The sequence below is a fragment of the Botryllus schlosseri genome, chromosome 10 (assembly GCF_051294905.1).
Source record: "Botryllus schlosseri isolate E-star chromosome 10, Bs_hap1, whole genome shotgun sequence".
Classification (NCBI taxonomy): Eukaryota; Metazoa; Chordata; class Ascidiacea; order Stolidobranchia; family Styelidae; genus Botryllus; species Botryllus schlosseri.
The window spans coordinates 27,517,398-27,539,935 of NC_137245.1; the positions used below are offsets into that span (position 1 = coordinate 27,517,398).

Here is a 22,538-nt window from a genome sequence, read left to right on the forward strand (position 1 = left end):
TCTTATGGTATCCTGTCCTGACTTGGCATCTAGATAATTCGAGCTGTCCAATTAGAGTGTACTGCCGGTAATAATTTAATTTGTGAAATGTTTCTATGACCTCATTTTAATCCTAATCTGATATCTGGCTTTCCTGTACAATTTTACATGCTACAGGAGAACATCGTGCGAAACGAGCCAAGCTTGCTGTGCAGACATTTGCCATTCTCATGCTCGGGGGAACGAACTACATCCATAATTCCGATCTAATTTGGAAGTTAACTGCGTCGATGTCATTCGATTGGTAAAAAGCTGAGCTGCTATTATTCTAATTTCAGAGACTACTCCCAAGTCGTTCGACACCTTCCTATCTTTTCCTTGTATCTCAATTTTTGGGGTGTATTGAACTGATAAAAATTGCCAATAAACCGAACTGAATTCAAATTTAATTTGTAAAAGCAGAGAATTTTCTAGTTGTCCGAGTCTGATCCTTACCCTTCTGCCAAGAGAGGTGAGAGAATTTTCTAGAGAAAGAATCTTTATTTGTCAACCGTACAAATCAAGTATAATGGCATACATAACGAAAATGCAGTTGATGAAATACGATTTACATATATGCAAAGTATAGACGAGAGGCTCGATATAGTCATCAAAATCCTAGTTTTGCAAAAGATTGAAAACTGTCACGTGGAAATGGTAGTGGTCTAAAAATAAAATCACTGGAGAAATCAGTGTCAGTACGCAAAACCAACTGGAGCAGTGGTTCTCATACTCATTTATTTTATACACGCCCCCCTTGACGGTAGTGAAAAATGTTGTGCCCCACCCTTATCGCAGTAGCAATGTTTGCGTAATTCCAACTCGAAGGTGTTGAGCGAATTCTAGAACGTAAAATTCGGAATATACAAGGAGCAATATCGTTAAGTCCGAGTTGATCGCGCGGATCGTTCAAAAAATTTCAGTTGACCGTTCTGTAAAAATAAGCCTGTGCATTGTGCAATGGAAGCTAGTAGTATATATATATAAATATTCTAGCGATTTGGGTGTTTAAGCCCCTTCCTATTACCCCACTTGAGCTTTGCTCAAACGTAGTTGACTATAAGTTGAATCAACAACAAATGGCACAGACCGCGTGCCATTCAAATTCGGTCCTTTTTGACAGGACAAACATTTTTTCTCTACGGGTCGCAGGTGTTTGGCAAGAATATAATTCAATTGAGTGTTTTTGAGCTGCCATAAAATGCGCTTCGTAGGAGTGACATTCTAGAAAATATGTCCTAATTGAGCGGTTACTTCGACGTTGCAAGCCAATTCTATTTAAATATTCGTTTCTCAGATTCAAAATGTGCATATGGCACGAGCTTAAGGTTGGTATGACGCAAACATGACATTCAAAATAGTAGTGGTGGCGATAAGCGCCTACTAATCTGGCGGCTCCGGTTCGATTCCCGTCGGAGGTTTATCTGGGCTCCTTTTACCCCGCCGTTGCCGTTCTTACGGCGACAAAAAAGCCCAGAAAAAGACCCGACGAAAGAAAGCACTCACAAGGAATGGAAAGAACTAGTAGAAAGGGCCGCGGTTTCAAAAAGATCAACATCGGGTACTAGGTGGATGTTAGATTAATAGGATCGCTACTGATGCGTGTCGTTCGACATCCTCCCATCTGTTCATGACGTCGCATTGTGTTTCATAACATTGTACATTGTATGTGAATTATTCAGATGAAAAATATAACTCAACCATTATTATTACAAGGATAATTGCCGTTGAAACTGCCAAGTTTCAGCATAAATTAAATGCATTCCGTCAGTTTGAGAACCACTGCACTGAAGAACGCTGAAAAAGTAAAAGTAGTTTCTAGATGACCACAAGTGTTCTAGACCTGGTTTCAAGCCTAAAACGGGAAAACTGTCAGGTAGAAGTAAAAGTATAGTGCAAACAGACAAAACTTGAGTAGGCTACTCCGAAGTAGAAGTAGCGACTTGTAAAACCAATCCGTACGCTCCAGGGTTGTGTTGAATTGAGTCAAGACTCGACATACAATTTTTCGAGTCTCGACTTGACTCGAGTCAATTTGGGCAGGGTGTTCGACTTGTACTCGAGTCATTGCACATGACTAGGACGGCTAGTATAGGGTTGCCATACGTCCGGAATTTCACTGAAAAATCTGCGTCCGGGAGGAATTTCTGAAATATGCCTAAATGTCCGGAATTTTGAAGGGTGGAAGCAGGCTCAAACGTTTTTCGTAAATCAACATTAACAATATTCTTTTCAAGCAGATTTATGCTATTCAAAATTGTTCTTCGCGCCGCGCGCGAGTTAATGCAACGTATAATGATATTAGTATGGGCACCAGTCACCACCCTCTCCAAAAATGCAATCAAAATAAATATAAATAACCATCATTTACTGAAATAATCTGATTGTAATCGCAATTATAAGCTAACGGTATATTCCTAGAGTTGGTTAAGGCCGATTAAATGCTTCAATCACAGTCAGTGGTTCCAAATCTTGGGGTCGTCCGCCTTTATCTGGAGATCCTGATGATGTTGGACGTAATCAGCTTCCTAGGCCGTGAGTAAGTGTAGACAAGCTGAATTTTTTTAGTAAACAGCTTATCAAGTTTTGAGCCTTGCCACGGAACATTTTCAAGTGGGAAATGAGGTAGGTCGCGACCATAAAAGGTTGGAAATCACCGGATGTGCAACCTGCTGGTGCATTTTATAGTTGCCTAATATATCGAAGAAGCAATATTATTGACAGAATTCATACATAAAATTTAACAGCCAAATGCATGTAGTAAGTGCCCAACAAGTTGCATCGACTACCCTATGGTGGGCCCAAGATCAGTGATTTTTTTGGGCGGAAGGAGGGAGAAAAAAAATGTTGTTTCGGACCTGATTAAAACACATAAACAGATAGCCGCACCGACCTAACTGTATAGCAGGGCAGTCAAACACAAACCTGACAGGCCAGACACGGCCCGCCAGATGATTTCATCCGGCCCGTGGAGGAATCTATTGCAAACCCTGGCAAGTAGGAATCACCAGAGATCACATTACAGATGGCCCATTCATGACCTATGTTCCACTTCATTCCTGTATAGTGTGTGTACCGTCGATGGGCAATGCTTTGCTAGTGTGACGTCATATTGACGGTCAATGTGTTACACCTCATTTTAAAATCCGTTAGTGGGCGCTATAGTGTCCGGAATTTGCTTAACAGAAATATGGTAACCCTAGGCTAGTACATGCATTTCATTGTAACTTCGCAGAGTAAATTTTACTCATTATTGGTTATTTGATCTATTAGTACTGGTTTGTGAAAAACAGGGCCAGAATATGTTACGAATTAAGGAAATTAGTGTATTATAAATGCGAGACCATTTCATATCACCCAAATAGATCTGTAAAGTGTGTTGAACATGAACTGAGCTCGAAACTGAACACTGAACAGTGAAGGCTATGACTTGGATTCAAGTCTCAACAGTACGACTCAGACTCAACGATTAATTGAAAATGACTCAACTTGAGTCAAAATTATAAAAGTAGGAACGAATCATGACTCAAAACCTTGTGGCTTGGTTACAACCAAGATATGACCTCATGATATCCTTGTGTATCCGCATGACCGCATTTCCTTGCGGTCGTACACAAAAATGCGAGAAAATCATAATCAACGACAACAAACATCAAATCATTTCTGTCCTACTCCAGGCAACTCTGTCCGTAGCTTTTCAAAGTCCGGTCGTTCCGTGGCCTGTTCGTGCCAACACTGTAGCATGATATGATAAAGGTTATCCGGACAACCGTCGGGCTTTGGCATCCTGAATCCTGTATGGACCTTTCTTATGACATCTTCGTTGGTCATTCCTGAATAAAGTTCAGTTGTAAAATAAGTACATCATCTCATTTTGAATTATGAGTTGCTAACAGGCAACATGAGCCAGTGTTATATGCCACGAAAACAGCAAGGGACAAAAAAATAGTCGCAAAGGCGCATCTTACAATTTCAAAAGTAACCTATTTCCGATTAGCTGCTGTATGCTGTATGTATGCGACCGTCAGGGACTGGACACGTTCTATATGACCGATTCGAGTCTCGTATATCAGGACAGATAATTGAAAAATAGACCCAGAGACGGTCTTTTATCTGTTTGAATAAACACGTTTAGAGTGAGAAAATGCATGTATTATGAATCCGAGGCATTCGATATTATCCAAGAGCTTCACAGGAGTTAGTTGAAAGCAGGCTCGTAGCCAGGGGGGGTCAAAAAACCCTCTTTTTGAAACGCAAAACCCCGCCCTTTTGAAATGACCATTCTTACACTAATATTCACTAGCAACTCAATAACCATATTATCAGCGTTGCACGCGGCCGCGTCCAATTAGAGAAAAGCCTGTTGCCAATTAGCGAGATTCGTCAGTGCACAATGTAACGCCACGCGATCTCCCGCTGAGATGATTGCGAAATTATATCACTGCGCTGCGCAATTGTTACTAGCCTGATTTATCGCGTCTCCAATAAGCCTAGTTCCACTGGCTTGAAGAATTGCATCTGCAATAGGCCCGGTGCGCACCATACCATCGCTGGCCTGCACAATCGCATCTCCTTTGCCTGGTGCGCTCGATATCATCGTTGGCCTACACCAAGGGTCGGCAACCTACGGCCCGCGGGCCGGATCCGGCCCGCCATGTGAAATCGTCCGGCCCGCGGCATCATGACTAGTTATCACGAGAATGCGGCCCGCCGTTTCTTATTGAATTGAGTTAGCACTGTGTAGAAAACTTGTAGCATTGTCACGATATAAGCACATTGTCTATTGTCACGGCATAAAACTGGTGCGTAGCCGGTATCGGCCTACTTCTAGTATGTTCCACAAAAACTGGATCAACGACAGTTTCACCACATCTTACTAGAAGCAGAAAACCTATATGGCGATGTTCTGTATTTCTACGATGTTCGCTGGCTAAGTCGAGGAGTTATGGTTGCATGAGTGTGTAAGTTTAGAAATGGAAGAGCAAGTTTCCTTGAAAATATAAACATTGACGCCACAGAATTTCGTGATGCGAAATAGGTATCCTAAACTTGGTTTTCTTATTAGATTTAACGTCACATCTGAATAAATTGAATTTGCAACTTTAGGGGAAGAAACAACTGATGCATGAGATTTGGCGAGGCATACTCGCATTTGAAACAAAACTGACTATGGGCATGTAAATGGGACGTAAATTGGACAAAAAAATCATGCTCACTTTACTACACTGGAAGAGAGCAAACCTATTTGCAACACTGTATTTGTCACTGCGATACGAAATTGAGTAACAAAATTTTCCTCACGCGTTTCCGACGTTCGTTCTCTAGGGAATAAATTCAGGCTATTCAGTACTCCGTTGGATGTGGACGTCAATAACATTCCCACAAAATTTCAAGTGCACCTTATTGAAATGCAAGGTAGGGACGGAGGAAATATTCCATACAAGGGGCATATCGCGGCTTGACGTTTACAAAAAGTACCTCCTTGAAAGTGGTCCCAGCTTGACCAAACATGCAAAAGAGATGGCATCTATGTTTGGTAGCAAATAGGCTACACATGTGAACAATTGTTTTCAATAATGAAATTCACGTAGGGCAAACTAAGATCGCGCATGTCCGACGCCCATTTAGAAAATGTTCAGTTTCTTGCTTCATCAGACTTGGTGCCACATGTTGAAAAAACTTTCAAAAAGAAATCAGCATCAAGTGTCACATTGATGCTCTGTTGGTTAAGCGTAAATACATTTGAACTTTTTATGATTGAGATCGCTAAAATGTGGCGTAATATACTGCAGTGAGTGTGAATTATAGTATGAAAAGTCCGGCCCGCCAACGGGTTCTGCACTCGACATTTGGCCCGTGACTAGCAAAAGGTTGCCGACCCCTGGCCTACACAATTGCACCTGCAATAGGCCCGGTACGAAATCTATCATCGCCGCAATAACTGCCGCGTCTCAGGCCTAGCCGGCTTTGGCTGCTATCTCTCGATGGCTTGGAGACAATGCCGTGACGTGTAGGCTGATTAGCGGTGTTGATTAAAGAGTGACATCGAATGTCCACAAACATGTGAACGCGTAGATGCGTATAGTTGATTTACTCTAATACATGAGCATAACCATCATAACATGTGTGTCAAGGCTTGAGTTATAAAAGATGAGAAAGGTTTGAAACACCTGAAATCAGTGCCATTATAGAACAGATTCCATAACAACTCGGACATTTTGACTTGCGCAAATTCGCACGTAATACGCACCCGTTGATTAGCGGGCGTATTCAATTGTTAACAAGAGATTGGAGACTCGCCAATTGACAGCACTTCCGGAATCGTTGGCAAGCTTATCATACGCTTGAGATTGTGAACGCGAGGAGATTGTATAATCGTCATTTACGCATGTGCTAAACTCTAATGAATTGATGCTACATTAGTAAATTCGAAACCCCCATTTTTATTTCAACCCCCCCCCCCCATAAGTTTTCGGCTGGCTACGCGCCTGGTTGAACGTGATTCGAGATCGATATTGAACAGTTAACACTATGACTTGGACTCGGTCCTCACTCGGCTGTGAATTTAATATGACTCGACTTGACTCGACCAAAAACAAATGTTAAAGCAAAGTAAAAGTCAAATTGATTTGTGACTTGGTTGCAAGCCTGGCGACCAGCGACCAAATCTGCTTCAATTTAATTTGTGAGACACTTCTGCGCTAAATTCCAATTGCTGGTTTTCCGGAAAAATGTTACAGGAGCCAAGGTGTAAAGGCATTTTCCATTCTTTCAATTATGAGATTGAAGCCTGATTTGATATAAACTTAACTTAGATTTTGTCCTATTTCTCATTAATTGGGAATTTCATTCAATGTCCAGGCTTTTGTAAATTCAGTAATTCTAATTCTAATCCAATTTGGGAAACTGTGTAGCTATTATTCTAATTCATTCATTCTGATAGTGAAGATGCTAATAATCGGTACAGGCTCAAAAATTCACCATCATAGGGAGTCTTCCCTCTACTGACAATCTCCGCCATTAAAACCCCAAAACTCCACACGTCAGACTTGACCGAGAACCGGCCTCCGACCGCGGCTTCCGGCGCCGTCCATCTGGCAGCAATCCTTTCCTGCCTCGAGACGTAGGTGCCGTCGTCTTTCATGCAACGCGCCATATGAAACCCGGACAGTTTGCATACTAGTTTCCGGCTCACATAGACGTTTGCAGCACGTAGGTTACGGTGGACGTACTTATTTTCTCCGACATATGCCATTCCTGAAGCAATCTAAAGAAATAATTGAATCCAAACAAGACGGCTCGAACATAGCTGACTGATACCAAGGACTAGAGCTGGGCAGAACGATTCGGGTCGTGTAGCAAGAGATGAATATTCAAGTACTAAAATGGTACACTCCTTTCCAGGGCTGCAATGACTCGAGTCACGTTTTTCTGATGATTCGAGTCATTTTATCAAAAAACGGAAATGACTCGACTCGAGTCAATCTGTGTATTGACTCGACTTGGACTCGAGTCATTGCGCATGACTTGAACCAAGTCATGTGATTCGAGACTCAGACGGCCAATACCGATATTTCATTGTAATTTCGGAGAATAGTAAAGTAACCACACTATTGGGATTTCGTCTATTGGTATTGATACTTGAAAATGCGACCAGAAACTGCTAAAATTGAGGAAATTAGTATATTATAAATGCGAACCATTCGATATCACCAAACAGAGTAATAAAAAGTGGGTTTAACAAGACTTTAACTGGAAACTGAGCAGTCAACACAATGTCTTGGTCTCGGATTCGAGCCATAATACCATGACTCGGACTCAATCATTTGCTCGCTGACTTGGACTCGGACTTGACTCGGTGGTGAGTTGAAAATGACTCGACTTGACTCGAGTCAAAACTATAAAAGTGAGATTGACTTGTGACTCGGAGCCTTGCGACTTGGTTACAACCATGACTAATACTCTATTAAGAAGCGAATTACTTGGGAACTCATTTTGCCCGCCTATCTATAGCCCCGATATATTCAGCCCCACAACCACCATACTGTTGTGACGTGATACTGATTGAACACTCCAAGCCTACCACTATATTTGCAATCAAATCACTCATTTACTAAATTTCGCGTAGTCCTGCGGACGAACTCTGTTGATATCCAACTGACCTGAAGAGCCATATTTATCTTTTCCCGCAGATTCAAATCCTTCCCGCACTTCAAATACTCCAGCAAACTGCCGCTGTGCATAAACTCCATCACAATCCCAACAGGATCTGTCACAATCTGCAACATATCAACAAATCATTAACTGTCTCCATAAATGTTTGTCTTTTCAAGTTGCTATTAGCCATTATCAAAGTATGTAAGCTTGTGTCTTACCACACCATGAAGAATTACAATATTTTCGTGTCGCATTTTATCCAGGACATTGGCCTCTTCCAAAAAATCTTGGGAGGATTGTGTATCAACAGTGTTTAACCTTATGGTAACATCATTTGTACCTTTCCATAAACCTGCAACCAAAATATTGTTCTGATTAAATTCTCTCAGACAACAGAAAGATGACATTGATTGTCATTGAAGAATTACAAAACTACTTCAATCTTGATTTTATCATTCAGGTCACAAAATGATAGGAGGCATGCAATGATTGGGCAAACGGGTAACATAAAATACTGCATCACCTAGAGACAGCACAAAGCAAATCCATAAAAGTTGCTAGAAGACATTCATGAAATAAACGAATGAATCTGAACACAGAACGCCGAGGCAAATACATGACATCAGAGTTCACATCAAAAATCAACACGTATACCAGAACATTTTGATGCTTGAAATATTCTCGGTCTAAAGTATGGCGCAGAGAAGTAAAAATATCGCAATTTCCAGGTTATAAATCGTTATGGGTATCCTTAGAGACCCATTTTGTAAAATAATCCAACAATATTCTATATTAACATGGCATACACAGAAGTGAGACATCGAGGGGCAAGGATGTTAATGCAACTGCAACCCCACCAACTACAAACATAAGAAAACGAACCCAATATAAATGAGTATGAAAACAAAAAACACGATGCTATCAACATGAACACAACATGGTGTCGAGCAGACATGGGGTGATTACTTCATGATGGTAATCGATTGCGATTACGATTACTTCTGACTGACGCGATTACGATTACAGCACAATCAGGAAGTAGTCGATTTAGATTACGATTACATTGGAAAAGTAATCACGATTACTCACGATTACATTTATTTTGCATCTTAGAAGGTATGGTGGAAGACAATATATGGATTGTCCTGAAGAGGCCTAATGAGATAACAAACTCCATTTAAAAGAGATGCGTCATTTTCTTGTTACGTCATAATATACCCATTGCCCAATTTTATAGAGGTCAATTTATCGTGCCCAATGATTTGCATTCTTGCCAGGGCCATAATTGCCGCACCCAAAATTTCCCAATAGGGTGGGGAGCGAGCTCGAAGGGGACTCAAAAAGTATTTCGTAAACCAACATAAGTTATAGAGTATTTTCGAGAGATCTAATTAACTTGGAAATCCTCTCTAGATCAGTGATTCCCAATCGCGGCTCCGAGCTAGCCTACTTGCGGCTCCCATTGACGTTAGAAAATCCAACAAAAATATTATAAAATCAATTTAGAACAAACAAACAAAATTGATATTCAAAAATTACACTTGCTTGGCTTGGAATCTGGAGTTTATAATTAAGGGTAGAGACCAATTCCTTCGCTGTCGAGTAGCGATTCTTTACTCAGCAACGATTTCGTTGCTCAACTCACGTCAAAAAGTGTGCTCTCACTTAAATGCGTTTGGATCGTCACTCAAGTTTAAGTCTGCTCATCATCAGACTTAATTAAGTGCAGGTGGTGTTGCAACACGTTTTACAACGCTATCTGACCATCAAACCAATGGATTATTTGACTTGATTGTCAAGTTCAACGGCCGCATTGACGGAATGAATGCTTTTTTTCCCATGATGAAAATGTTTTCAAGTCCTATTGTAGTTTATGTGGCCACTGACCCTGGTAATTTACAGCTTGAGTTGCTAGACATGTAGTCAGATATAAAGACATGACAATTTGTTTGTGCGTCTAACGAAAGTTTTTCTTCTAGTCTGCTACGCTTGAGCCACTACAATATCGTTTGATTATATAACAAACCGGAGGTCACGAATTAACAACATGTACTAAAGTAATTATACCAAGATACCAGAGGTTATAATTATGAATTATGTGCCCCCAGCTCTACATGTAGGTAATTGTGTGGCGATATAGCGCAGTGGTATAATCCACGGCTGCAACGCCATTGGGTTGCGGGTTCGAGTCTGACCGAGGTCGACTTCTGAATTACTTTCTAAGTGTTGAAGGTTTATCTCGGCTCCTCCTCGAAGCTCATCCGCGTAAGCAGTGTCTAACAATAAGCCTAGAAGTGGGCCTTGCTACAAGTCGGGAGATACGGAATCAAAAATGCAGAAAATCGGCCTTTTGTAACTGACCGTTGTAGTCGACAAACACCAAGATTACCTCAAACAAACAAACTCTACAGGTAAATATGACCATCGGGGGCTGAGAGAGGATTAAAAATCAATAGTAATATAATGCAGTTATTGACGAAATTCAGTCTTCAACTTGCGATTACCACCCTATGGAGGACAAATTGCTTTTTCGGTCCTGATTCCAGCTACAACCCATGGTAACATGATATATAAGCCCATGACCATGGCGGCAGGTCCCAATGTTGAGTAAAGAATTGTGAAATAACGATTGGCACCCGTTTCAAGTAGAGTCATATGAGAATAAGACGAAGCGAACATAAAATTCTGCCTTCAACTCAATACAGATATTGTACTGCAAGCTGCCGTTACGAGAAACGGCAAAAACGGCTCGATTTTGATATATATATATCACCAGCTGTTGATTTTTACTGCTTCGTTGGGGAAATCCCAATGTTTTAGTTGACGGGTACAAAATTTCAAATTTTTGTCCGGTGTACGTACGTACTAGATAGGCCTACTGCTCGCCAAGCAGCTACGGTCAAATTGCGTTTAACTAAGCATCAGCATAACCAAACATCAACCATAAGTTACTATTGTAAACTAGGCAGAGCGGAGATAAATTATACTACTGCGAGGTAGTGGCGTGTGGAACGTGTTGATAACCTGATATACAGCACGGCGGGTGTTCTTACAATGACACTAATGTACGACGTACGTACACCGTACGACGTACGTACACCGTACATCGAGTATCTATTTAGTGTGGATTAGGGTGGAGTGAAAAATGGAAAATTTTGAATTTCAAAACGGACACTTGATATGTGGTGCCAAATTAAAAAAAAATAATTTCTATAATAATTTTGGGCTCGTGCACCCTCTAGTGGTCGTGCAATTGCACTGAACGAGCCAAAAATAGCTAATTTCGCTATATATTGATTACCGCTTATGCTAGAAAGCTGGTTTTGGGCTTAAGAGATGCGGAAGCAACAAGTTTCTATCTCACTTCCACAGAACTTTTGTCTTAAAAATGAACAGAAAAAAAGTTACAAGCAAATTATTGATTTTTAGGCTGTTTTTAGGTAAAATTAGGCACTGAAGCAGTGGCTATGATGCCAAAAGCTTGTAGTGATTGATCTTATGACTGACAACTCCATATTAAAAGCACATAAATTGCAAATCCATATTGAAAACATAAAAACATCAATTCTATATTGAAAAAAGATATATTTCGAATATGGATTCACTACCAGAGTATTAGTATGCACAAACTTTAAAATCTTGTTTCGTAATAAAGGATTTCATCTGCTTTCGAGATTTCAGTCTTTGTGTGATGAGGCCATCGCTACATTCAAATCCCGACACATGAGCAATGGGCATATGCTTCGGTCACCACTTTAACGTCTCTTTCCACTGCCTGGTTGTGCCAAGGATGATTGATCCTTAATGGTGATAATGGTGATGACCTTAGATTTTTCAGCTCACGATATGAAAAGCTTTCGATTGCTGGTGGATGTTCCGCATCTTTTAGATGCAAGTTGACAATTTAGTGGTATGACTTGGCCTTGATGTTTATAATTGGGATTTTGAACAATCTGATTCTAGTGTCAACGCTGTTTTTAGGTTTCGGTTCATTAACATATCCTCCTTCGAAGTCGCCGATTGGAATCTGATATTCTGTTTGATCAGCTCATAGTTATAGACTTGCAAGTATTCTGAGGCCTTCATCATCATCACCGAGCATTCCCAGATGTGCAAAACATGCCATTTGTTGTAGCAAAGATAGTGCAAGGTTACGAATTGTGTATTAGAAAGCTTTTGGAACATGGGAAACTGTTGCAGAAGTTTTTAGCACCATCAACAATGGAATTGTGCCTTTTTATTTCAAACCATGACGGAAAATAAACCTCAATGCAGAATTGAGCAAGATTAGCTCAGATTGCTTGATGGATGACTTTGTCGCACATAGAAACTCAAAATTCGGCATGTTCTATGTGGGACTGAGTCATCCATAATTGTACCTTTTTATTTCAAACCATGACGGAAAATAAACCTCCATGCAGAATTGAGTAAGATAGTTCAGATTTCCTGATTTTTGAGGTTCTATACATAGCATACCTGTGCGACAGAGTCATCCATCAAGCAATCTGAACTATCTTGCTTAATTCTGCATGGAGTTTTATTTTCCGTCATGGTTTGAAATAAAAAGGCACAATTCCATTGTTGATGGTGCTAAAAACTTCTGCAACATAGTTTCCCATATTACAAAGCTTTCTGATACACGAATTCACAACCTTGCACTACCTTTGCTACAAGGAAAGGCATATTTTGCACATCCGGATAATGTCTTTTGGGAATGCTCGGTGATGATGATGAAGGCCTCGGAAGACTTGCAAGATTACAACTATGAGTAGATCAAACAGAATACCAGATTCCAATTAATGACTTTGAAGGAGGATATGTTAATGAAACGAAACCTAAAAACAGCGTTGACACTAGAATCAGATTGTTCAAAATCCCAATTATAAACATCAAGGCCAAGTCATACCACTAAATTGTCAACTTGAATCTAAAAGAAATGGAACAGCCACCAGCAATCAAAAACTCACCATATCTCGAGATGGAAAATCTAAGGTCATCTCCCCAAACATCCTTGGCACAACCAGGCAGTGGAAAGAGACGTTAAAGTGGTGACTAAAGCATCTGCCCATGTGTCGGGATTTAAACGTAGAGATGACTTAATCAGAGAAAAACTGAAGTCTCAAAAACAGATGAAATCTTTTGATACAAAACAAGTTTTCAAAGTTTGTGCAGACTAATACTCTGGTAGTGAAATCATCTTCGAAATATATCTTTTTCAATATAGAATTGATGGTTTTGTGTTTTCAATTTATGTGTTTCCAATATGGAGTTGTCAGTCATAAGATCGATCACTACACGCCTTTGGCCTCGTACCCTGCTTCAGTGCCTGATTTTACCGAAAAATGGTCTAAAAATCAATCATTTGCTCGTAACTTTTTTTCTGTTCATTTTTAAGACAAAGTTCTGTGGAAGTGAGATAGAAACTTGTTGCTTCCGCATCTTTTGAGCCCAAAATCAGCTTTCTAGAGGAAGCGGTCATCAATATATAGCGAAATTAGCTATTTTTGGTTCGTTCGGTGCAATTGCACGACCACTAGAGGGTGCACGAGCCCAAAATTATTATAGAAATTATTTTTTTTCAATTTGGCACCACATATCAAGTGTCCGTTTTAAAATTCAAAATTTTCCATTTTTCACTCCACCCTAGTGTGGATACTTCTTACGCAATGACGCGCAAAGCTAATAGGCTGCTTCTGACGTAATAATGAGCTGTGGCGTTGGAAAATCAGACGTTTGTGCTGTCACAAGCCTGGTATAATATCTCTTCCCTGTTCACGAATGTTCAGTTTATGTCATAGTCCTTGAAAAAATAAAAAGTAATCGTTCTTTCACAGAGAAATCGATTAGATATAGGAAGTAGTCGATTACGATTACTTCAGAATTTTTTCGAATGTAATCGATTACGATTACTTGAAAATGCTGTAATCGTCGTAATCGATTACGATTACTAATCGCGATTACCCCATGTCTGGTGTCGAGTGCGTCATGCTTACATTTACCAAAATTTGAATTTGCAGTTTGACAAGCTCCGAAAATATAAAGTATTCCTTTCCATGACTGGCAACTGATCTGATTCCTGGTCGTATCCAGACTATGTCACATAACAAGTATGCTGTAAGTGTGTCAAAGATTTCAAAAAGAAAATACATGTACCAGCGGGTGCTTAGGGAAAATAAGCAGCCAATTAACTGGAGTTACGGCCGGGCATATTCAACGCTTCAAGTCGAGTCAAAACAGTATAATTTTCTCCAGGGTTGTGACCAAGTCACAAGGTTCCGAGTCACAAGTCAATGTCACTTTTATACTTTTGACTCGAGTCAAGTCGAGTCACCAAAAATCGTGACTCGAGTCTGACTCGAGTTATTACAACCCTGGTATTCTCATTGATAAATTAACTCTTAGCAGCAAGTGGCGCATAGTTTCAGTACTCGGAAGAATCATTAGAATTAACACTTCATTCAGATTGCAGTAGGCCTACCCGAAACATTGTGCCCATCCCTGCTAGCAGTGTTTGTAGAGCATGAAACATATTAAACTATATCAGATATGATCAAATGGTTCATGTCTTGCAGCTCCCTCAGACAAATTCAATTTTTTCTTGATCGTTACAAATTCAAGCCCATAAGCGACTAACAACAAAGCTTTACAATTACCTTTCCATATTTCTCCAAACTGACCCGACTTGATCAAGGCCTGCTGATTCAGTGATTCTCTTGGGATTTTCAAAACTTCTCTCAAACCACGATCAACATCATCAGTGCGCTGACAAGGACGTATCAGTTTACAGCACAGTCCATCTTGTACATCTTAATAAAAATGCATTGTAAGGGCCTTCAAAAATAACTTTTTATAGGATATTGTACTGGCTAGTGACTCGAGTCTAGTTGAGTCACCAAAAAATTGTGATTCGGGTCATTACAACCCATATTCTATCCAATGCGCAAAGATGGGCATGGATTTGAAAATGCGATATTTTTCAAGCAGAACATGGACTTGACATGTAATTTTCAACTTTCATAAACTTTTAGCGGATAATCGGAAGTGGCTACTTTGGAAATTGAAAGATGTATGCTCGCGACTAGCGCTAAGTGATTGAGTTAAAATATATTCCATCATCATGATAGAGAGAATGAGTGATACAAACTCATCCCCAAAACTACTTTTTACATTTAAAAATCCAAATTGCAAAGAGAAGGTGGTTTTGCCCTAAAAAACTAATTGAGTAGAAGTGGAATTAGTCAAAAAACATATCCACTCCAGTAAATAGTACAGATGCGCAAAACCTACTTCAGTACTACAAAAAGTAAAATTGCATCGTCATGACTTATGACCGCCTCTCGCAATATGTTGTACGCTTACCCATGTAGTGTTGAACAAGACTCTTCAACGAGTCAAATTGTGCTCTCTCTATGATATAATATCCGCCGCCGTCTGATTTAAGCACACGATAATGATCTACATCAGTTTCCAGACTTCGATTCCCATTCAATATCGACAAGGAAAAGCTTCCTGCATCTGAATGGGAAAAAAAAAATCTCTTCAAAATTTGTCAACGGTTTGGAAAAAACTTTGAATTTGGGGCATACAAAACCATAACAAAAGAAGTAGATTTCTCCCGAACCAGAGTCGGACAATTACAAAATTTTCAGCTTTTACCGTGATTAGATTAGAATTACAATTACTATACCGTATACCAAGCTACACAGCTTTTTATAAAATTAGAATTATAGCTGTTGTGTTTCCGAATTAGATTAAAATTAGAATTACAACAAAATATTTTCTACAAATTAGATCAGAATTACAGCAAAACAGCTTCTACAAATTCCTTAGAATTTAATTTACAGCTACACCATGTCTTGACATTAGATTAGAATTACAGCTAGGTACTTAGTTTTTAGAAATTAGATTATAATTAAAATGATAGCTGCACAGTGATTCCAAATTAGATTAGAAATAGAATTACAGCAAAATAGTTCCTCCAAATTCCATTGGAATTTAATTACAGCTATACCGTTTCTCGAAATCAGACTAGAATTAAAGTTGCACAGAATTTCTAAATTCGATTAGAATTAGAATGATTGAAATTGTATAAACCTGGGGATTGAATTAAATTTCAAATTACAGAGAAAAACACCGAAAATCAAGTTCTGTTCATATCAAATCATAGTTCATTGTCATAAGCATGAGAACGGCAAATGTCTGTATACCGAGCTTGATTAGTTTCACACTGCACAGTTCTCATGTGGTCATGTAGCAATTTCAGATATTAGATTGGAATTAGATTACCGGCATTTCTCTCTAATTAGCCTAATTAAAGTCACAGATTAGAATTATATTATACGTAGTTGTTCAAGTCTGTCACAAACCTTTGAAAGTTTCACTCTCCCGAATCAGGAAGGATCCTTTTGTGTTTCCAGGCGCAGTCAGCCAACGTTCCGCTTGTTTGCGGTTTATTTTTCCAAAGAACCAACTGAATGAAGGAGCAAACAGAATGTCAGAGAAATGCACTTGTGAAAAATTAGTGCCAGTCAGAGAAAAAGATGTTTGACTGGACCTTTCAAGATGACATTCCACAGCCATCATAAAAATGTGATTTACTATGCAGCAATTGACGCTGGGAACGAAAAATATCAAAGATGCAGCGGCACTCACTCATCACATTGAGCTTTGTTCTCTGCGGGCACGCTGTTGCTACGTTGACAAAAATTAATGACCGGGCTTCTCAAGGGTCCTGTAATCTGTGATATTTTACTGAAAATATCCATCCGAGAAAGCAGGAAATAGAGTTCGGAAAGTGACGCGTACCTGCGCATATCCATCTCGCGAAAGAATATTCTCCATGATTTTATGATTAAGAAGGGGGGAGGGTGGGTTTCTTACTATTCCAATTCCATCTTGTCGGCCAGCTATAGTCGTTTCTGCATCGTTATTGGCACCTTGATAGGAGAGAAGTGGTTTACAGAACATGTATATGAAGAGCTTCTTGGAGGTACAGAACTTCAATATACATGTTCTTGAATAGTATATTCATAATGAAATATTCATCATGAATATACTATTCAAGAACATGTGTATTGTATATTACCGCCTACCCCCCTCCTGATAGTGTTTGAGCACAAATTATCGCTGTGGTATCAAGTCCCTTATAATGTCCAATGTCCAAGTTTGAGAAAAATACCCATGTCTAAAGTTTTCATGATCTTCATTGGCCATGGCCATGATTAACTTTGAAAAAACGTCATGAACGTAAACATGGCCTAGATATGGTTAAAAAAAATTTTACAAAAACTTGATTTTCTATGAATTTGAAAAATGGATCTCAGAATTTGAAAAATGGACATCAGAGTAGACTTAAAATTATAGCTTAGTTGTTTCCAAAGGAAAATTATAGCTATTTTTACAATTAGAATTACTGAATTTGCGAAAACTTGGACATTGAATCAAGTCTCGTTACCATTAAATATGGTTCATTCTTGTGAGCATGAGAATAGAAAACTTTTGTACAGCAAGTTTGGCTCGATTTGCACAACACAGTTCTCATTTTCAGGAAAACCAGAAATTAGATAAGAATAGAAATTTGAGCATAGCAAAATTACTCAAATTAGGTTATGGGCATTTCGCTCAAATTAGTTTAATTAGACAACCAAGATTATCTAGTTGTCCAAGTTTGCATTCAATGTATGCAATCTTACTGTCGGAAGCAACTGGTGCCGAATGATCCGTGATGCTGAAATTGAATCTTGCGTTCGGCGGAATGTCGGTCCTAGCTGGTGCTGTTTGACAAAACGTGTTTCGATTGATAACAACAACTTCAATAGAATAAAACTGACTCAAAAAAATTGCCCAAGTAGTGATTTCCAGGGTTGAAACCAAGTCACAAGGTTCCGAGTCAAACTTAAGTTTATAGGTTTCACTTGAGTCCAGTCAAGTCAAGTCATTTCCAATTCACCGCCAATTCAAGTCCAAGTCCAAAGGGCTAGTCCACGTCATAGTGTTGAGACTCGAGTCTGAGTCCAAGTCATAGTTCTCACAGTATAGATTTTAAGTCAGGTTCTACCAGGGCTGCAATGACTCGAGTCACAATTTTTTATTGACTCAAATTGAGTAGAGTCATTTTTTCAAATGTGTAAAATGACTCGATTTGTACTCGAGTCATTGTGCACGACTAGAACCAAGTCATGCGACTCGAGACTAGGACGGCCAAGACAGACATTTCATTGTGATTTCGAAGAATAGTAAAGTCGCCATATTGGTATTTCGCCTATCAGTCCTGGTACTTGGAAAATAGACACAGAAACTTTTAAGACTGAGGAAAATTACGATATTATGTACGAGAACCATTCTATATCACTGGAGGTGAGTTGAAAAAATGAGTTGAGCCGGATTGAACTCAAAACTGAACAGTGAACACAATGACTTGAACTCGGGTCACAACACTATGACTCGAGTCAAACCAATAAAAGTGAGATTGACTTGTGACTCAGAATCTTGTGACTTGGTTACAATCCTGCGTTCGAATTACTTTTTTTTAAACTAATGGGGGATATCAAATACTCATTATTGTCATTCTTAATTCGAACAAACAAACACTGTTTCTGGGCCCACTCATGCGTAATGACTAGAGCACAGTTGAGTCAATACAAAATGTGACCAAGTCGAGTCGAGTCATTTTACGTTGAAGAAAAAGACTCGAGCCCAGTCAAGTCAACCAAAAATTTTGACTCGAGTTGAGGCATGAGTCGAAGTAGATTTGACAAGCCTTGAAAGTTGTGTAGAAAATTATGACATTGCTTCTACTTGAGCTATTAATGAAGTTTAGTGCAATAGTATATTAATGCAATACTGACCTTGATTGGCAGGTACAATGTGGAAGTTGTAGACATGGAAGACATTTTGAATCACATCTCCAGCTGCCAGGTTGACAGTGCTGCCAATAAAGCATTGAGTCACATTATCTCCTTCAGCCAATAGTGCGGTATCTGCAATAAGTGGACAGACTGATCATCGATTGGAGTAGCTTGTGTTCAATTTTCAAGTTTGAAATCCATTGTTCAAATTTCAAGAAGTTTGAGTTTTTATAAAATTTTAATTTTTGGCCACATCTTGGCCATGTTTGTGTTCGTCCCATTTTTTCAAAGTGAACTGCGTGGCCAAGATACGGCTGAAAGAAAATGAAAACTTTACCAGAACTTGATTTCGCTCAAAATGTGTTCATTGGACATAAGCTAGTCCACAGCGCCGATATGAGCCGACGATGTCATAAAAACCAATCAATGTTTGAATCGAGTCAGATGACGTCATTAAAAAAATTTTCAAGTCATCTCAAATTTTTTTAGCAGATAGGTTCAGAATGCTTTGCGGAGTAGAATATTTGATTACATCAAAATTGCCCTAAAAATTTGAATTCCGAGTCATTCCACTTTTCTCGCACTTCGAAACCAATTCAAGTCAAGTCATTTTAGTACAGTGACCACAGCCGAGTCACTCAAAAAATGTGAGACTAGTATTGTCAGAAATCGAGTCTTCCCAACATTGCCATACATCTCATATGCAATATTGGAAGCTTCATTTAATGCTGCTGTTTTGATATTAGATACTTTACGGCAGTGATTCCCAATCGTGGCTCCCAGCTAGTCTTCTTGCGGCTCCCATTGACATTTGAAAATCCCACAAAAATATTAATTGAATAGTATATTCATATTGAAATGAACCCGAATATTTTCGGCTGACACTCGTCAGGGGTAATCGTCAGCAACTAGTAGAAAAATGGAAAGAACATTGTATATCAACAATCGTATCACAAAATATGACGTCACCAGCATGAAATTTCGTGAATGAGAGAGCGTTCAATGTACTATTTTTAGGTGGTACACGAACTCCTTTTGTTGACAGAGTTTTGGTTGGTGTATTTTGATAAAAACCGACTCCAGGGCACACAAATGGAATTGTGAACAGCCTCGCCCAACGATTCGAAATCGGTCGTCGGAAATCGGATGCCATCGGCAAACATCTGTTAGATAATCTGATTTGTGCGAATAATTATCGAGACGACCGATTTCGAATCGTTGGGCGAGGCCGTTCACAATTCCATTTGTGTGCCCTGGAGTCGGTTTTTATCAAAATACACCAACCAAAACTCTGTCAACAAAAGGAGTTCGTGTACCACCTAAAAATAGTACATTGAACGCTCTCTCATTCACGAAATTTCATGCTGGTGACGTCATATTTTGTGATACGATTGTTGATATACAATGTTCTTTCCATTTCTCTACTAGTTGCTGACGATTACCCCTGACGAGTGTCAGCCGAAATTATTCGGGTTCATTTCAATATGAATATACCATTCAATTGTATATTGAAGTTTTGTACCTCCAAGAAGCTCTACAAAAATATTACAAGATGAATTTATAACAAAAAAATAAAATTCATATTCAAAAATTACCCTTGCCTGGCTTGGAGTCTGGACTTTAAATTAAGGGTGGAGCTCTATTCCTCTTCTGTCGAGAAGTGATTCTCTAGTCAGCAACGATTTCGTTACTCAACTCACGCCATAAAGTATACTCACACTCAAATGCATTCAGATCGGCGCTCAAATTTAAGTCAGCACACCACCAGACATAAGTGCAGGTGGTGATACAACACATTTTCCAACGGGATCTGACCATCAAACAAATCATTTGATGCATTTAACAGGCTTATCAGCAACTTTATTGATGAGTTTTGAAATGCGGCTCCAACACCAAAATAGGTTGGTAACCACTGCTTTACGGGGTTCTAATGAAGGTTCTGCAAGGAGAAGTTTGCGAAGTCCTGTTTTAAGAGGACACTTGTTAGCGATTGGTCGGTTTCCTTTAAAAGCAATGCGACTTTGCTACTTGCTATGGCCTCTATGATATTGTCAAGTGTGGCCTAATCACGCTGTCAGAAGTTAACAAAGTTTGAATAGAAGTCTCCTCATCTCATGTATGGCACTGTACAATTGTACATAGTAGGATGATAAAACTGCCGATTGTACTGAATAGCAATATCGTAATCTGTTGCTCACTTCTAGTCGAAGTCCTCAAATGATTTTCATCATGGCCTTGCTGCTGACCTTCCGCCATAGTCCAAGTTGAATTTCAGTCATCAGCCGAGTCGGGCATTGGCAAGATACTTGGTGAAAATCCAGATGGTATTTGCATAAGCATAATATATTCTTTGAATTAGGAAACACAATGGTTCACTACTACATAAATTTTTGTTTTCAAAGTGCTTGCTAAACTTGATATGATTGAATAGTAGGTATATATATTCATATTGAAATAAAACTGCATATAATTGTAATTGAAAAGAACATTGTTAATCAACAATGTGAATATATCAACACTTTCTTTTCAACTCTCTACATAGTTGCTGACGACTACCCTTGGCTAGTGTCAGCAGAAAACATTTGATTTCATTTCAACATTTGATTTCATTTGAACTGTACCGCCAAGTTTCTTTAAACATGATATAGCATTAATATATAATCAATGCTCGCGACTTGAGTCACATAGGAATAAATATTATTTAAACCACAACAAATACCAGTGGCGGCTCGTCCTATAGGGCAACTGGGGCACTGCCCCACCTAAAATTCTGTTCAATAACAATTCTTTACCATTTATAGACGCACAGCAATCTATATATACCGAAATCAAAGCGAAAATCGTATTCTTCTTGTCCTTTCGCTTGTAAATGCCCACCATATATAGCGAAGTCTCTGCGAAAATCGAATTCTCTTCCGTGTTTTCGCTTTGCGAATGCCTAGCCGGGGCATGCCCCGGTAGCGCTCATAACAAGCTTTCACTGTCTATTCTCTCAATGCCGCGCACAATAAAGAAACAGTGATTTACTCTCTCCTATTCATAAAATTACCGAGCAGGTGGGGCAACATAGCCTGGTTGCCCTTAAGGTGTGATGTAAAAATCGTATCTATATCTGAACTCGGTTACCGTCATATGCGTTTAGTCGATCTTTGCTGGTATAGGTCGATTTTGATGGTGTTTCACACCATGATAATTCTTGAAACTTGGTATGTCATGTCGTGATGGTGGTATTTAACACTGTCCCAAGTTTCAGGGTTTCTACTCAAAGTTTAGGGTAGTACTTCCGTTTCTGAAGTTGAGTGTGTGCTGATCCGTCATGTGTTGCAAACAGATTTTACTCAAAAGTCGGTATTGGTATCCATTGAATTTGACGATGTTCCATACCGAGATCGGTCATGACATTTGGTACGGTAAGTTAGTATCGAATGCTGTACCAAGTTTCAAGTTTGTCACTGAACTATGTAGTGGTAATTTCGTTTCCTAAGTCGAGTGAGAGCTGACTCGTCATTTATCGCA

General features: G+C 39.3%; 1 protein-coding gene across 2 annotated transcripts; it reads right to left on the reverse strand.

Annotated features, from left to right (window-relative positions):
* Positions 1-3,550: 3,550 nt before the first annotated feature.
* On the reverse strand, positions 3,551-21,726 carry LOC145447695 (tyrosine-protein kinase Fyn-like). 2 transcript variants are annotated; one of them, XM_080325946.1, is made up of 12 exons: positions 21,221-21,725; positions 19,023-19,154; positions 17,868-17,948; positions 16,981-17,111; positions 16,828-16,913; positions 16,542-16,645; positions 15,535-15,690; positions 14,829-14,981; positions 8,394-8,527; positions 8,181-8,297; positions 7,000-7,285; positions 3,551-3,851 (listed from the first exon to the last, which is right to left on the reverse strand). In XM_080325946.1, exons 1-12 carry the CDS (start codon positions 21,276-21,278, stop codon positions 3,676-3,678), a joined length of 1,614 nt encoding a protein of 537 aa, XP_080182072.1. In that variant the 5' UTR covers positions 21,279-21,725; the 3' UTR covers positions 3,551-3,675. The 2 variants fall into 2 exon arrangements, with proteins under 2 accessions (XP_080182072.1, XP_080182074.1); XM_080325948.1 differs by lacking the exon at positions 17,868-17,948 and having other exon boundaries at positions 21,221-21,726.
* Positions 21,727-22,538: the final 812 nt, after the last annotated feature.